Source organism: Chinchilla lanigera, unplaced genomic scaffold, assembly GCF_000276665.1.
Source record: "Chinchilla lanigera isolate Chin_1 unplaced genomic scaffold, ChiLan1.0 scaffold00048, whole genome shotgun sequence".
NCBI classification, from domain to species: domain Eukaryota; kingdom Metazoa; phylum Chordata; class Mammalia; order Rodentia; family Chinchillidae; genus Chinchilla; species Chinchilla lanigera.
In genome coordinates this window covers 8,763,683-8,781,582 of record NW_004955449.1, presented here as the reverse complement: position 1 = coordinate 8,781,582, position 17,900 = coordinate 8,763,683, and the positions used below count along the sequence as shown (strand labels likewise).

The window sequence follows — 17,900 nt, the reverse complement described above, 5'->3', positions numbered from 1 at the left end:
TATATATATATATATGGAGAGAGAGAGCAAGAGAGAGAGAGACCCTAAATTGTAGCATCATGCTTTGCAATTAAAGTCCTGGAAGAAATATTGAAAATGTCAAACCTAGCAGAATTACTTAATCAGATAAAGGGGTAGACAGCCCATAAGTCTGGTTAGATTTTTCAAAGCTTTAACACTAAAAAAATTAAGATCTATTATTGTGTAGATAATAGTAAGATCTATTATTGTGTAGTAACATTGTGTAGTAAAGGAGATTGTGTCTACAACTTTTTCTGCTTTTGTACTGAAAAACATGTAAAGTAGGCCTTTACTATAAGATTACAATTTTCTCAGTAGAGAAGGCGGAAATAAAAAGTATGTGTTAGACTTTGCTTGATACGTAAGTGTGCGAGAGGGGAGAGAAGAAAGTGAATAGGGCAATCTTCAACTGTTTCAAAATGACCTGGATGTTTTGTTTTAAAACATTTACAAGATATAATTGATCTTTTAAAGTTATTATTTCCCTCATTTGTGATAGAATAGAAGTTTTTGCTTTTTAGAGATTTATTGCATAGAGGCTTTTTCTTCTTGACCATCATTTATTCGTGCACTGCACTTGATTATGCATTTATGAAATTAATGTATTAGAAATTTATGCTAACAGAGTGCAATCATTTCTCATATAACTATCTCAGGTAATCTATATTTTTGTGTAGCTTAATTCACCTTTGAATCTTGATAAATATTGTGTGCAATTTTATAACTTACTTTCTTCCAAACCTCTAATGAAAATGGCATACTTGTAGCTAAATTTTTACTAAAAGTGATACCTAAAAATGAATCTTCTTTATTTCTGATTGCCAATAATTTCTTCTTACACTTCTTTAGAAGTGGTCATAACCAGTAGGTCACAAATCTTGTATTCCTGCAAGAACAGACAGAAATGAAATTGGATAGTTAGGCAGTGCTTAAAAAAACTAGTTATACAGAAAGCAATACAAGAAAGGAAGGAGTCTTAGCAATGAAAATAATATGATGAGGTAAACTGGAGCAGGAATTGGAGATTATTGGTGGGGCAGCATCTCAGATGTGCTTCTTTCTGTATGCAATGAATAGGATCATGTGGAAGAGCGTCTAACATTTATAGATGTCACTGAGAAAAAATTCATTATCCGAAAAGAAAACTGCCACATATTTATTGATCAGTAAATGTAAAAATTGCAATCGTCATGAATAAGTAAGAATTTTAATAGAATAATTCATAATTGGTTTAAAATTCTTTGGAGATAGAATGAGCAAACTAATCATACCTAATGATGAAATTAATATCTTTGTATTGATAATCATAGAAATTCAACTGAAGTTGGCTTAAACAAAAACAGAAGCATTAAATCAGATAAATCGTGTCTGTGAGTAGCATCAGCTGTGTGTGTCTCTATCCAGGGGCTGAAAACATTAACATTACTGTGACCAACTTTGTCTCCTTATCTCAGGCCAGTTTCTTCCCCTAGGGTGGCAAGATGCCCACTGATGCTCCAAGTTCATACTCAGTATTTTTGGAAACCCCCAAAGGTACCTCCTTCCTAGCAGTTACAAAGAAAGGGGTAGTTCTCAGTGGACTAAGGTGGTCCTGAGCCCTTCTTTGAACCACTAGATATGCTAGAACTTTGAAATACATTGACTGACTTTGCCCCACTGGATTTGGTGTCTCCCAACTTAAACTATCTGAGAGTTCTGTCAGCAGTAGAGTTCAGGAGTGAGATTACCAGAGTAGACCAGCAACGTGCAAGAAGCAAGGCCTTCTCAGTGTTACTGTAGCAAACAAACAAGGTAAAGTGCGTGAGGTCTATGGCAAGTTCACTATTTAGAAAACTGTCAATGACTGTAATCACATTCTTAAAGACCAAGTTTTTGTAAATACGTGCTCTTCAGAACTTTTGCAACAAGAAAGTAAAAATCAATGAATGGATCATATAATTATTTCAGCTTGGTTTGTTTAATTTGTTCATGAAGCCCACTATAAAATATGTGAAAAGGGGAGAGGCTGCTCCTTTTCCTATAATGAAACAGATCTGCCACAAGGTCACCTTTTATTTTCCTCAATGGATAGGTCTGCATCAGGGTGTGGTCACTTGTGAGTACTCCGTGAACATACTTTTGCCTTCAAAGGATGTAAAGGTAGGTGTGTATTTGATAACTTCCCATTGGATTGGCAGGTGAAAATAGCTTCTAGAAAAGGGCACAGCAAAAGTGCTGCTCGAGGAGTCGGTAAGAAGACGAAACAGTGTCATGGGAATACTTGTGACCATGTCCAGGCAAAGGTAAAGCAGAAGAAAATGAGAGCAGATGGAAAGTACAGAAAGAGGGGACAGAAAGAGCAAAGCAAAACAGGTGAACCTAGGGTCAGGATGCAACCAGGGGTTACCGTCAGTGTCTTTGGTGCCACCTGCCCCAAATTTATCCTTAGACAAGTCAGCAGCCCCGAAGCAGTGAATCCAGCCCTGCCTTTCCAGGGTGCCAACTATTCATTTCGCCCATCTGTTTTTACTCCCTTCCCTGTCGCAGTCTCTGCTCAGCATCCGGGGCTCCCTTTTCTCTCCAAGACGCAACAGTAGGGCGAGCCTTTTCAGCTTCCGAGGTCGAGCAAAGGACATCGGCTCGGAGAACGACTTCGCCGATGACGAGCATAGCACCTTTGAGGACAACGACAGCAGAAGAGACTCCCTGTTTGTGCCGCACAGACACGGAGAGCGGCGGCACAGCAACGTCAGCCAGGCCAGCCGCACCTCCAGGGTGCTCCCGATTCTGCCGATGAACGGGAAGATGCACAGCGCGGTGGACTGTAACGGCGTCGTCTCGCTGGTTGGCGGCCCGTCCGCCCTCACCTCGCCAGCTGGGCAGCTGCTGCCAGAGGTGAGGCCCCTAAAACTGCAACCCGCAGGAGGGAGGCTGGGTCGCCGTAGGCTGCAGGGTTGCCTTTTGATTTTCACATAGGCGACTTGAGCCTGTTCTTCAAAGGCCAGGAACTGGTTTTATTGACCTACAAGCTTCTCTCTGCAAACTGTTCTATACACTAGTCTGCAAATTCATTAAAAATATAGGATGGATCTCACAGAATTGGTGAGACCTATTCCTTTACCATTGTTACCACAGTCTGAAGTGTACCAAACAGCAACATAACAATATGTGAAGCATTATTTTCATTAGCATAACAGTTAAATGTAAGGAAATTAATACACACAAGATATAAATGTTCATCGTAATGACTTCCTGTTATTATTCCTGTAGAACCACCGTGTCTAACTTTTTGACTTATCTGGCCCTGCTGAGCAAAGACTTGTCTGGGTCACATATAAAATATGTAGTATATAACATATATACTTTGCAAGTTCATGCATATATGCAATAAACCTTCCCTTTTAAAATATGTTCTTACTAAATTAATTTAGGAAACAACACAAGCCCAAGTTTAATAATTAAATAAGGAATGTTACACTTCTATTTAATAAAAATAAGCACCTGTTTTCACAGGTGCACACGCATGCAGGTAGGCTCAAGTGCAGCATCAGAAATCTCTGCATTTTATTTGGCGAGCCGCCCATGGGCGTGTAACGATTGGTACATGTAGGTTTGGGTTGGACTGTGTGTGGCAGGCGCAGGAAGTGGAGTTGGCATGGCCCCGACCCCTCACTACAGAGCCTTCTGTTGCTTCCAATGCGCTTGATGCTTGATGATGTCCTGAAAAATACTGTGAAAATCGCATAATAATGTGAACACCTTAAGATCTTGTGGGGCTACATTACTAGCCATCCAGGGCAGCAGGCTAGACGTGGCTATTTTAAATGAGAATCTGAAACTTCTGCTTCATGCGGATGCTATTGCTATGTGTATCTGTGTCCCGGAGGGCAACATTTTCTTTGCAAGTCATAGTGTTAACACCTGCTCAAATGACTCTGGCTGCTGGAAATTTCTGTAGTGAAGAAATCCCCCAAAATTACTTAGTGGAGTCATGTGTTTTAATTTTGAGTGGATTTCAGCTTTTATATTACTGTCAGGAATTCCTTTTGTAAACTAACTGGCTCCAAATCAGTACATGGAAAATGATTTCAAATAAATAAACACTACACTCATCACATCATGGTAGTGATTTTTCTTCATAAGATGTTGTTTACATTGGGACTAAATGAAAGTTTATTTGCTGATATAAAGATATTCCAGCAATGACATTTAGGAATGTTTTATAGATTTCTGAATCATATTAAATTGTTTTGTATTTCTTTTTGTAACTCCACTTATTACAGTTACATAAGCTCTTTAAGGCCACAATAAAATGATAGGGATTTAGTTTGTGGTTGCTTCACAGAAGAGCATTGTGCCTTGGGTTATAAAAATACCCACTGAAGGGCTGGGGATTTAGCTCAGCGGCAAAAGCGCCTGCCTGGCAAGCGCAAGGTCATGAGTTCGGTTCCCGGTACTGGAGAAAATCCTGCCAAAAAAAAATACCCACTGAGCTTGTTGACATTTTTTGCATCTCCACCTTTGCTTTCAGAGAAGGGTCCAGGTGTTCTGGAGTAAGAACAAACCATGAAAAGTGTAGAACTTTTTAGTGAATGAGCCAGGAAGAATAAAGAGAAAATGTCATCTTAAAACAAATTATAGCAAACAGTGTACCAGACACAGTCCGAGCCCTTTATCTTATTAACTCAATTGACCCTCACACCAACCTTTCTGATAGTTGCTAATATTATCCCCATTTTACAGAGAAGTAAACTGAAACTTAGCATGGTGGAGATTTGACCCCAGGTAAGCTGGCTTCCAGACCTTCATTTCATCTATATTGAAATACTGGCATTGACTTTTCTAAAATGGAATAGAAATGATGGCTAAAGAAACACTTTCATTTAAACCAGTGTTTCTCAAAATATATTCCCTCTCAGACTTCTTACCCCAGAACGTATGGAAGCTTCTTGAAAATGAAAATTCTTGGGGCCAACCCAGACCTACTCAGACTGAAACACTGAAGATAACAAAGCCTGGGAATCTTTATCCATAGCAAGGACCCCACATGGTTCTGACACATAATGAAATATGACCATCGCTAATCTTGATAATGTCAATTGAGCAAAACACCAAAGTGAAAAAAAAGCTCACCATTTCTGTGCATAAATACAAAAGAGAAGGTCCGTCAGCAACTACCTGCTACTTACTAGTGATCATCATAAATCTCCTGTCCTATCAGAGAGGACAGAATGAATCTCTGAAGGCAAAGTTTGAAGCAAGGCCTAATGTAAACTCTGTACTTCCCAGCAGGACACCTCTGTTCTTCAGGTGCACAGCCGGGTGCCTCCCTGCACTATTTCACAGAGTGGGTGAATATGCAGACAAACGCAAAGCAGGTGCTAGAGATGAGGAGGAGAAAGGAGAACAGAAAGTAAACAGCAGGGAAATGACACTTTCCAAAGCACACAATTTCCTGTTCCCTCAGTAATATTACAAGTCTTGGATTCTAAAAATTAAACAGATCTAGGGTTCTGTCTTTGATCCTCTGTGGAAGAGACTATATAGCCTTCATGTGACTTGATTTTTTTTCCCTTAAAGCTTTACCCGACTCCTCTTTCTCTGTCTTTGGAATGGGGAATTGAACTCAGGACTTGTGCTTGCCAGAAGGCGCTTGTGCCGCTGAACTATGTCCCTCCGCCCATACCTCTCTTTAACAAGGGAAAGTGTTTTAAATTTATTGAGAGGTTCCTTTTTGATTTAGAGTTTTATTTCAGAGGAGGTTATTCTTTTCTTCCTTTCTTTTTTTTTTTTCTTTTTGGTACTGGGACTTGAAGCCTTGAGCTTGCCAGGGAGGCACTGTGCTGCTGAGCTATATCCCTGGCCCCGGAGGAGGTTATTTCTTCAGTCATTCATTTTACTTCTCTTTTACCTTACATTTAATTTTATTATTATTTTTTTTTATTTATTTTTTGGTTTTTCTCCGGTACCAGGAACTGAACTCATGACCTTGCGCTTGCCAGGCAGGCGCTTTTGCCGCTGAGCTAAATTCCCAGCCCCCTTACATTTAATTTTAGAATGACCTGTTCAGTGTTACAATCATGAGTGACAATAATTTCAGCCGCACGGAAACTTCGGTTTGGAATTTGTATGCATTAGAGATACGCAGTTAATAATGATAAAACATAATACTAATTGCTCCCATTGCAGGAAGTTCAAAATAGATAAATAGCAGCATTCATATTGTACTTTTAGGAATAGTGGAAGTACTCAGAAAGCTGAGAATGACTTCTTATTTATTATGTAGTGCAATGAAATACTTTTGACATGCTTGAATTTGGCTCTTGGATCTATGATAAACAACTTCACTCTATGGCAAAGTTGTACAGTAGTTAAAATACAGTTTTACTCTTTGGATGTTAGGAAATGTTACCAGTTTCTAATAAACACAAGCATTTTACATCTGGAATTCACATACTCAGGTAAAACATATTGTGGAATGCAAGTATTTTTCTTATATTAAGGTAAATGAATATATGTGTATAATAACCTAATAACTGAACCTGGTTGTAAATCAAGAAGCAATATATTTCAGTCTGAAGTCCTTTGTCAGATTGGTTGAAATGCTAAAAATAACCTATGCAATAGTAGACACGCTCCAACCAGCCCACGGCTGAAGCATGAGAAAATAGGAAAGTCTACTTTGGCAAACACAGATATCTCAGGAAGCTGAGACTGATGGACTTTCCCACACTCACCAAAAAAAGTAATTCCAGGAATATTGTCATGGGTTGTTTACATTTTAGAAAACATGGTGAACATTAATTAATTAAGTGACATTTATTATAGGAGTACTTTGGGTTTTGTTATCCTCACTATGTGAATTATTTTGTCTGAAATTTTATCTTTAGGGCACGACTACTGAAACAGAAATAAGGAAGAGAAGATCTATTTCTTACCATGTTTCCATGGATTTGTTGGAAGATCCCACATCAAGGCAAAGAGCAATGAGCATGGCCAGCATTCTGACCAACACCATGGAAGGTATGCCGAGAGTTTCGTACCTTAGTTACTTGGTGGTACTTGGGTAATGACCCCATCCCACATCCTCAAATTCCAGGAAGTCACTATCCAACTTGTTACCATACTATCATTAGTGCTTTTTTCTAAGTCAAGGTAAAATCCATGCACAACACATGGATTCTACTATCTCATTAATTTTTGCATTTCGTCTCTAGGAAGCTGCTGCAAATTCAAGGTATATTTGGAAAACTAATTTCATAGATTAAATTCTAGATGCTTGAAGATTGTTGTGTTCATGGCACTGAAAAGAATGTAATGAGAAATGATTGTCATTATGATGCTGCTGACCCATTTGAATTATATTGACTGCTTGAGATACAAGTTCAAAGCCCCATTCATTTAAAAAGATATGTAATTGAAAGGTGAAAATTGCATTTTTATATTAACTCAATTTAAGCAACATGCTAGAATTCTGTACTTTTACTTTTGCCTCTTTCTGACCAGAATATTGTAATATGTCAGTTTTCTCTTTAGTCTTAGATTATACCAGAGTATGAATATAATGCTCAGAAGTCTCAATCTCATAATACCATGGTGAAGATTTTGAGGTCACATAATTTGCAATCAATTCCTGGCTCAGCCACACTCTGTGTTAAATTGTGCTTTGAATTTTGGTTTCTCTATCAGTGAAATGTGAAATATGAATAATGATGGCCAGACATAATATTCTTATAAGGACTAAATAAAACATATATAAAGCACCTATGTCCTCAGCATGCAGATTAGTCAATAAATATTAACATTTTTACTTTTTCTACTGTATTATGTTGTTAATTCACATGTTTTTGCCTTTCTACGCTCTAAGTCAATTCAAACAACAGCTGTCAACTTCAACTACTTGGAAAATACTTTCATGTAAACTGTATTCTACCCTCCTTTGGCCATCTCTTCCCCTCTCTCCCTATTTTCATATAAAATGTGTTCTATCTCTCCTTGTTTTGGCTTTCCCTCAAACCAAACTCTTTCCCACATGAGTAAAAGTTTGTGTGTGTGTGTGTATGTGCATGTATGGATGTGTAAAAGAAAGAATAGAAAAGAAGAAAAATGAAACCAAAGGAGAGCATTTCTTGACACTGAGTATAGTTTTCCTGAAGACTGAGCAGATTCTTGGAATAATTATTTTCTAGTCTTAATGCACAGATTCCACAAAGTCAATACCAGCACCAAAAACCTAAAAGTCACAGCCACAGAAAAAAAACCCTTACAGTATAGACTATTGTACACATCACAGATAGGACAGTATTCCATGACCCCGTTTTTGTAATGTCCTAATACAGTATTGGAAATCTCTTCACTGATTTCAATGGAATATTAAACTCTAGTACGTTCTTCTCCAACCTCGCCTGCATTAGCTCGCACTCCCTCTTCCCTCCCAGCTGCCAGTAGCTTGCTCCTCCCTATCCCTCTAGGTAAATCTTTTGAAGAGTCTCTGGTCTTCTGCTCCTTGCCATAGCAAAACCACTGAGAGGAAGCTGCCAGTGGTTCTGCTACCGATGTCAGCAGCATTCCTGCTCCCTAAAGCAGGAAGTAGAGGAGACAGGGTAAGTCTAAATCAACAGTCATACTTTGCACTTCCAATAGCATTGTTTGAATTAGCATAAGTTACTTATAAAACATAAAAACAGAACAACATCGGACTTGTACACTAATTAGGATATGGATTCAAAGTGAATTCACCGCTATCTTCCTTCATGGGAAAATGTCTCACAGGATGTTTTAATAACAAGTATGTCTTAGGAAATAACACACTAAGGGTGTATTATTTTCAAAATCTGCAAAGCTTTTGACTTTGTACTTTTGTGACAGACCATAGCTAAGTTTTATTCTGATTTTCACGGGTTACATAGAATGAAAGTCTGACTTTTCAATTACAGCTAAACACTGTGACACTGGTCAAGATTGGTTGGTGGCATTCTTTGGCACGTACGTGTACACTAGAGCTGACTTGAGTACTGTTCTTTTTTGGTCCTGCTAATTGTGAAAAGTTTTCTGGGTTGATATAATCTGTTTATTTGAAGATCATTTCTTCTAAGATTTAGTTGATTTCCTTGTGATGATCCAGGCTTTTTGATCCGGCTGGCAAATTTGCTTTCCTTCTTTAAACTGCAGTCAAGTCTTCATTGTCCAGAGTAATGAATGCCTATTGTCTGCTTCATGAAGGAGTAGTAGATGCACAAAAATGAAGTATTTACTGTTTAAGTTGTTTTTAAATGCAAAACTGCGTAGAAATGCTTCCTGGTCACCTTGTAAAGGGTGGTGGGAGTGTGAGCTAAAAGTATGGGCGAATCAAGGGGAGCCAGCAAGACAACAGATGCAGCTGTCTGTGATCCTCAGTGTGGGAAACCCGCACGGGAGCAGTGAAGAGGTGGCTGCAGTTCTCTGCTGAGTGCTTTACTTTGTTTCGCAGTGTGAGATTCTTTTTCTTTTTTCTTTTTTTGGAATGAATAATTGAATGCTTTCATTTTAGAACTTACATAACTTTGCTTCAGTTTTCCCTAGCGTCAAGATGAACAACACCTGCTGAATTTCCCTCTTTCAACTTTTCTCTCGTTTTTCTGTTCTACTCTCATTTGTTTCTCTTTCTGACAGCTAGCATTAAAAGAAAGCAAGAAAAAAGGCGTTCTGACAGTGTACAAGCAAAGTGAGACTTTCTAGCTTCTCTATATTTTTTACTGTAAATGATGTTATCTCTTTTTTCTCCTTGGCATAAACATGAATTTGAGTCTTAAAAGTATCTAAAATAATTAGTATATAATAATACACTATATTTATATTATATTTATGGTTTTTTCCTAAATTATAACTCTATTATTTTTTGTGTACCAACTTACATATCAAAAGAAATGGAAATAAATTGTTCAATTGAAGAATTTTAATATCCAAAGAGATAATTGAGTGGAATTAATGGAATTCTACTTTAAAACATAAGCAATAAATTAACTTACTTTAGGGGTGTGATACACTCTACAGCATTAATTTGTGGCAAATGTTAAATAGCTGGAGAAAAATTATTGTGGCCATAATTCACTTCATATGCTAGTTTCTCCTGCACGAAGTTTAGTTCATAGTAAACTATACCAGATGTGGAAAGATATTCCAGTTGCCACAATAATGATATTAAGGTGATTGACCAGGGCTAGTTATACTGTGAACGATGAAGGAAGGAATGTTTCCTCTAATTCTAAGAAATGGTGGTTCCATATGGCCACAGCAGATAATAAGGTATGCAGCAATGATACTGGCAGAAAACAATAAACCATACATCCTGTCCCACTCATGAGTTCATTAAGAGGTCATCTTATCAAAAGAAGATGGTAGATAATGTTCCACTTCTCAGTTGCTTGAAATTCTTTGCTAATGTTTACCAAACTTCAGTATATGGGATAAGGCCTTAAAGATATGTACATTTCTACCTTTTCTTTCCTGTTAGAAATCTCCTTCAAAATATTGTACTTTTTTCTTAAAAAATTTTGATATGAAATTTTGTATCACAGGTTTACAGAGAATTAAATTCTAGTATATTAAAATAAAAACATACTGTGGAAATTATTAATTCTCTATATATTGTACCTAAGATTTCCTTATATTTTTGGGGCAGTACATAATTTCACTTTGTGAAATATTAATTTATACCAGCAATAAAGATGCCAGTTGATTATTGGGTAACTTCTCCTGCTTTGTGCCCTATAGTTAAATTGAGAAGTATATAGAAAATAAACCTTTTGAGATTAATATGCTAGCCTACATAGAATGAAGCTTAATTGAAATACTTTTTACCTGAGACTTTAACAAAATTATCTCACTAAAATCCACCAAAGCATGTACCCAGGAATCTGAAATTCAGTATGATTTGCAAGGTTTTCAAGACATCTCTTGAGAAGTTTTTGTTAACGTGTGTTCTTCTTGCATATTTCTCTATCAGAAGGGTGGATGAACTTCAAGTGTACTTACAAGATAAATCCTAATGTTTAGTTTCTGGTAGACTTGAAGACAACTATCAACAATTCATGGTTAACCATGAAAAATTTCAGAAGCTTACTAGTCTTTCTTTGCCCAACCCTTTTATGGCAGGAAACCCATTATAAGTCCTTCTCTTACTCCACCAGAAAATTAATTCATATCTTTTAACAACTACAGAGCTTTTGAAAATTACTTTTAATTTAAAGCAAAGGCTACTTTAAAAAGTGTGCAGTTTTCATGAGGATTCTAATTTTTTTTCTTCCAGAACTTGAAGAATCCAGACAAAAATGCCCACCCTGCTGGTATAAATTTGCTAACATGTGTTTAATTTGGGACTGCTGTAAACCATGGTTAAAGGTGAAACACCTGGTCAACCTGGTCGTGATGGACCCATTTGTTGACCTGGCCATCACCATCTGCATTGTCTTAAATACGCTCTTCATGGCCATGGAGCACTACCCCATGACAGAGCAGTTCAGCAGTGTGCTGTCTGTCGGGAACCTGGTAAGACTCCTTGAGGGCTCCTCTTCCTACTGAAAGAGTTTATGACTGCCTTGGTGATCTTTAAACATCACTCTCAAAATAGGGTCTATTGGCCTTGGCTACCAGACAGCAGAAGTTTAACATCTTTTGGTAATAACAAAAACATGCTGTCACTTCTAAGCATAATGCAAAAGAAGCAGATCGGATGTACAGTTTGAAGTAGAATTGAATTTAAGTTGCTCATTCATTGAAAGGCATAAGAAATACAGAGAACATTGGTCTGTGATATGAAAATCCTGACATATTTCTCAAGTATTTAGAATAAATTACTTAGGACATGTCTAAATTTGCAAAACTAATTATCAAATGTAACAAGTACTATAATTTTGAAATATCATTTTCAAATACCTGAAGATGGATCCATTGGGATAAAAACCATCCTGATATGGAGATTTCTCTTTCTGTTTAAATTTCTCTTATAACTTTAGGAATGCATAAATGATAAATTTTTGTTTTCACTTTAGAAATTGATATTAATGGTACATAGTAGAGTGATAGAAATGAAAGTAGAATGCTCTTATGCAGAGAAATGAAATAAAATCATGCAATAGAAATATATTATTACCAATGAAAAATGCAGGGGGTCAGGGATACAGCTCAGTGGCAAAAGCACCTGCTTGGCAAGCACAAGATCTTGAGTTCAATTTCCTGTACCAAAAAAAAAAAAAGGAAGAAAAATGTACTTTACAACATTATAAATGAACATATGGTAAGGTTATATATATAAATAATATGAGCTATAGTACATAACATTTTTAATCTTGAATTAACCACTATGAATTTTATTAATTTGATTTATATTATATTTCAGATAGGTCCTTACCTGAATCAAATGATAAAGTTAATTTACATTGAGCAGTTATTTTGCGTCATAGACTGCTTTAAAGGGTTTACATGAAATCTCTCTCTAAAGTAGCATATATTATGTTTTTTTTTTTTTAATTTTACCATTGGAGAGACCGTGTCCAGGAAAAACTGACAGAGCAATAGAAGTTCTGAAAGCTTTACCAGAGCCCCTATAAGTTGTTTCAGGTAATTCTCTGGTCACAAACCACAGAAGCTTATAGTAGGAAAAGACAGTAGTGTTACTTAGTCCAAATTTTCACTTTCATAGGAATCTCTTCAACATTACATCTAAAAAATGGGCAAGCAATGCAGGACAGATTTGTGAAGGTGGAGATTAGAACACAGATTAAATGATTTTAAGCATACATAAAGTGAATTCATTGCCTCAAGCTACTAAATTTTATTTGAGTCTATCTCCAGGTTCTAATCTGTCTAAATTCTAGTTCTCAGTCTGTGTTACTAGGAAGTACCTTCTCCCTCATTTCTTCTCAGTGTATTTTCTCATCTCTGGCTGGGCATTCTATTGTTGCCAAGGTTTTACTAAAATTTTCTACCAATGTACCTCCCCAGCCAGAAAGATTGTGCTCCCTAACTAGTAGATTTAAATCAGACCCAAGAATTGAATAAAATTAACTTAATTAGAGTTACACAATCCTTTCTACTTAGTTGACCAAGCTGAAGGCGAAGACCGGAGGTCCTCTGAAGAACCAGCAGCCAGTCCCTCCTCAATTCCTTTTATTATGCAGTTCTGGGACTAGAATATCATTATTTGTCTAGATCAGAATAGTGTCAGTGTAAATTCATGGCATTATGAAGCCAAAAATTAGGATATCATTATTTGAAGAAAGAAGAGTAGATAATAGGAGGACATGAGCAGTAGATGGATACTTCAAGTTAGGACTTGTCTTATGTGTTAGGAGAGGTAAGGTTTGTAGTGGCAGTGAGTCATAGAACATATATAGACAGGACACTATCTTCTCCAAGGCATGTGAAATACTTCCCAGGATAGAGTATATGTTCAATTATTCAAAAATCCTTGAAAAACTAAAAATAGTTAAAACTTTGCAAAATACTTTTGACAAAAATGAATTTAAATTAGAAATCGGTAACAGCAATAATTGTGGAAAATTTTTAAATATATACATATTAATCAGTTCACACTTAAATGAACAATGCATTAAAGAAGACACAAGAGAAATTAAAAAATATTAAGATTGAGGAAAACACTCTAAACTGAAAATAATGTGGGTGGCTAAATAGGTTTTAGATAATAAACATAAGGTTAAATTATTGATGGTAAAAATTGTCTTTTTTTTTTTTTTTTTTTTTTAACCATGCTAAACTCAAAGTTAGCAGAAGGATGAAAATACCAAAAAGTAGAAGAACAGAGGAAATAACTAAACTCAAAAGTTGGTTCTTTGAAGTAGTCAATAGAATTTACAACTTTTCAGCTAGGCTGACCAAGATAAAAGAAATTTAAATTGCTAAAATCAGGAATGAAGAGACCATTATGAAAAGAAATGTTATTAACTCCTGTATAGCAATAAATTAGATAACTAAAATGGGATAGAAAAATTCCTAGAAAGTAACATATTTTCTCTCTCATTTAATAGATTGTCTTCTCACTCAGTTTTTGTTTTTGTTGTTGCACAGAAGCTTTTTGATAAGATGTAATTCTATTTTCCCTTTCATTTCCTAAGCTTTTGAGGTACTATCCAGAACATCCTTGCCCGTTCTGACTTTCCAAAGCATTTTCTTTATGGTTTCTTCTGGTAGCTGTATAGTTCCCAAATAGTTTGCAATTAGATCTTTAATTCATCTGGTGTTGGTTTTTGTATACGAATATGGGTCAAGTTTCATTCTTCTGCATGTAGATATCCAATATTCCCAGCAGTATATTTTGAAGAGACTGTCTTTGAATCAACATTTCTCAAAAGAATACACACAGATGGTATATCACTCAGGGTTTACTAGAGGAACAGATATAATGCAAGATAAACAAAGGTACAAGGAATTACAAGTTTGGCTTACAATGGTCAGCTACAGAGTTGGATGAGGAAGTGTGCAGAGGGTGTCTGTACCCTGGAGATTGAAGAGCCCAGCCCCGGGCCTGGAGCTTGCTGCAGTGTCTGTGTAAGTACGTATCAAAATCAAAAGGCTGATGGGTCTGCGACGGAATGCTGAAGAATCTATGATGAAGGCCGGAGAGCTAACACCAGAAGGCTGAAGAGTCCAGACGGAAGCCCAACAGTCTGCACCAGAAGCCAGGAGACGACCAAGCTGAAGGCGAAGACCGGAGGTCTTCCAAAGAACCAGCAGCCAGTCCTTCCTCAATTCCTTTTATTATGCAGTCTACCCGCTCTGGGGAGGTGGGGGTGGTCCTCCACACCCACACCCTCTGCATGCCTGCCTCTTGCACAAGGCTCAGGATGAATACAAATTAAGCACCCTGGACCCCTTCTGAGTTGCATAGTTAACCTTCAAAACTTCTCAAATTAACACAATAAACAACATTCCAGAAGGGTAAGGGGGGGTCCTTTTCACCCCAAGAGGCAGAACTGCTGAGTCACTTAGCCAAACCTCTAGACTCCCCAAGTTGGCACAATGTATCAACCATAACAGATGGCCAACAAGTAAATAAAAAAAAAGTGCAGTATCACTAATCATCAGAGAAACTCAAATAAAAACCACAATTTTACATCACTTTACCCCACTGAGAATGGCTACTACCAAAAAACAGAAAATTACCAGTGTTGTCAAGGATTTAGAGGAAAAAGGAACACTACTGGGAAAGTAAATTAGTACAAGTATTATAGAAAACAGTACAGTAGTTTGAAAAAACAATTTAAAGAACTACCGTATGATCTAGTATACCCAGCGCTCTGGGTATATTCAAAGGAAGTGAACATAGTACATCAAAGAGACAATTTGACTACCATGTTTTTATTGCAGCACCATTCACAACAACCAGTAGATGAAATAAATAAATGTCCCTCGGGGTTGGGGAATTAGCTCAGCTGCACAGCGCCTGCCTGGCAAGTGCAAGGTCATGAGTTCAATTCCCGGTACTGGGGAAAAACTAAAAACCAAAAACAACAACAACAACAACAACAACAAAAATGTCCCTCAACCAGTGAATGGATAAAGAAAATGTGACATATATACACAATGGAATACTATTCAGCCATTAAAAGGATGAAATATTGTCATTTGCAGCAACATGGATGGAACTGGGTGTTACTATGTTAATTGAAATAAGATAGCAACAAAAGGATGAACACCCCATGATGTTGAGCATATGTAGAATCTAAAATGTTTATCCCATGGAAGGTGAAAGTAGAATGGCAATTCCAAGAGTTTGGAGAAAAAAGAAGGGGCAAGGAGGATGAGAAATGTTTGGTCAATGGGTACTGAGTTAAAGTTAGATAAGAGAAATAAGTTCTGGCATTCTATTGCACAGTATGGTGACTCCAGGCAATTTTAATATGCATTTCAAAAAAGCAAAAAAATTAGCTCTGTGATTAGGCACATTCTTGCCCTGTGCAAGGTCCTAGATTTGAATCCAGCCCTGAAAAATAAACAAACAGGAAGAAATACTTTTAATATTTAATATTTAGTAAAGAATGACTACTATCAAGAAACCAACCAATAACAGAGGCTGGCCACGGTATGGGGAAAAAGGAATCCTTCCACTCTGTCGGTGGGAGTGTAGACTGGTGCAATATTTTCACCAGAAGAAATAGTATGTATTTAGAAGATAGGTAAGGTCTCCCTGAATTAAGTATTATACAGTATATATGTGTGTTAAAATGTCACATGGTAGTCCATCAGTATGTACAATTTTTTTTTTTTTTTTTTTTAGTATGTACAATTTTTATGGTTATTAAAAAGATTATTTACACAAAGGCATAAAACACTTATAGATGAAGTTTAAAGAAGAAAAGCCAATAGACCAGTGACAAGTAAAATCTGAAATAGTAATCAAAGGAAAACCTGACCTCAAAGGAAAACCTGACCCTATATAATTTCATGGTGAATCCTATCAAATATTTATTTAAGAGTTAACATCAATCCTTAAAACAAACTGGAAGATAAGGCAATACTTACAATTCATTTTATGATTTTAGCATCACCTGGCCAGAAACAACCTGCGTGAGTGGAGTTGGCATTTGCTTTACGTCATCATGTTTTGGTAGTTTTCAGCCTGTTGCTGGCTGAAAGTTTGGCCACTCTGAGTGCCTGAGACTCAGTGATATGATTATACAATTTAAGAGTGTATTCTTAGGTTATAGTTTGTTTACAAATCAAGCTAAGGCTCAGTTTACTATGTACATAAGCTATTTGGGGCCAAATCTACCCTTAACTACAAGGCCAGTTTAGATCAAATTTATTTTTAAGTGGAAATAGCATACTGTGAGAAGTAAACCACTTCTTAAGTAAGTCTGATGATAAGGAGATGATAGATAGTGGCAGGTAGAAGGGGAAATAGGTGCAAGAAGAGCTCATTTCCTCAGTGGTGCATTTCTAAGGTGAGGAAGGACTGAATATACGTTGTTTCCTATAAAATCCTAACAGGAAGTAGCCTGTAGCCGGAAGAGGTTGAAACTATACATCAATACAGAGAGTGAATTCCTTGTGAAGTCCAAAGACACAAATGATACAAATAGGGACATTGGCTCCAAACTGGAGCACATGTTTTATTTTAACAAAAAGAAAAAAATCGAAGTATGGAGATGAATGTAAGTAACTTGACACATAAGAGCATACAAAAAATTCATCTGGACTAACTTCTATTGTCTATAAGAAGCACAAGCACTATTAGTATAGAATAAGGAAAATGATTAAATATATATGAAGAGGAAAAGAAGGTTTGAAATAATTTCAGAAAATGAAAATTAAGAATAGAAAATGGTGTTCTCCTTTTCCAACAAAGAGAAATTTAACATCCTTACTGCCTGCAAGATTCGCAGTGGCCAGGCTAATTACAGATAAGATGGAATCTCTTAATCCCCACATTTATAAGCAGAACCATGAAAGTGTCCCAGCCACTGTATTTGGTGACTGAAGTTTGTACTTCTAATACATATTTGGTGAATTTCTGGAGGGCTGCAGAGAAGAGTGGCAGAGTTCAGCAACTGTATCTTTAATGTGAAAATGAGAGTGTTAATTTTATTGTCTGAATTTATGTATAGTTTATCACTTGAGAAGCCATACTAGAATGAGCAATTAAATACTGACTTGGCTCTTGAAGACACTGGTGTAGGCAAAGACTCAACAACTGGGATCTCATCTTATTAGAAAGCTTTGCATAGCAAGTGAAACCACCAGCAGAGTGGAGAGACAACCCACAGTGTGGGAGAAAAAATTTGCCAGCTGTTCCTCAGACTACAGTCTAGAATATATAAAAAACCCAGAGCCCCCCAAATTTTAAAGACCCAATCCAAAAATGTACATTTTAAATGAATAGACATTTCTTAGATTAAGAAATA

General features: G+C 36.8%; 1 protein-coding gene across 4 annotated transcripts in view; it reads left to right on the top strand.

The window, feature by feature from the left end:
- Nucleotides 1-17,900, top strand: part of Scn2a (sodium channel, voltage gated, type II alpha subunit) — a 124,123-nt gene that overhangs the window by 64,583 nt on the left and 41,640 nt on the right. For all 4 annotated transcript variants that reach the window (XM_005393296.2, XM_005393297.1, XM_005393295.2 and 1 more), the window contains 3 exons: nt 2,548-2,895; nt 6,891-7,023; nt 11,288-11,526. In XM_005393296.2, coding sequence (XP_005393353.1) covers nt 2,548-2,895; nt 6,891-7,023; nt 11,288-11,526 — 720 coding nt within the window. The remainder of the gene's footprint in view (nt 1-2,547; nt 2,896-6,890; nt 7,024-11,287; nt 11,527-17,900) is intronic.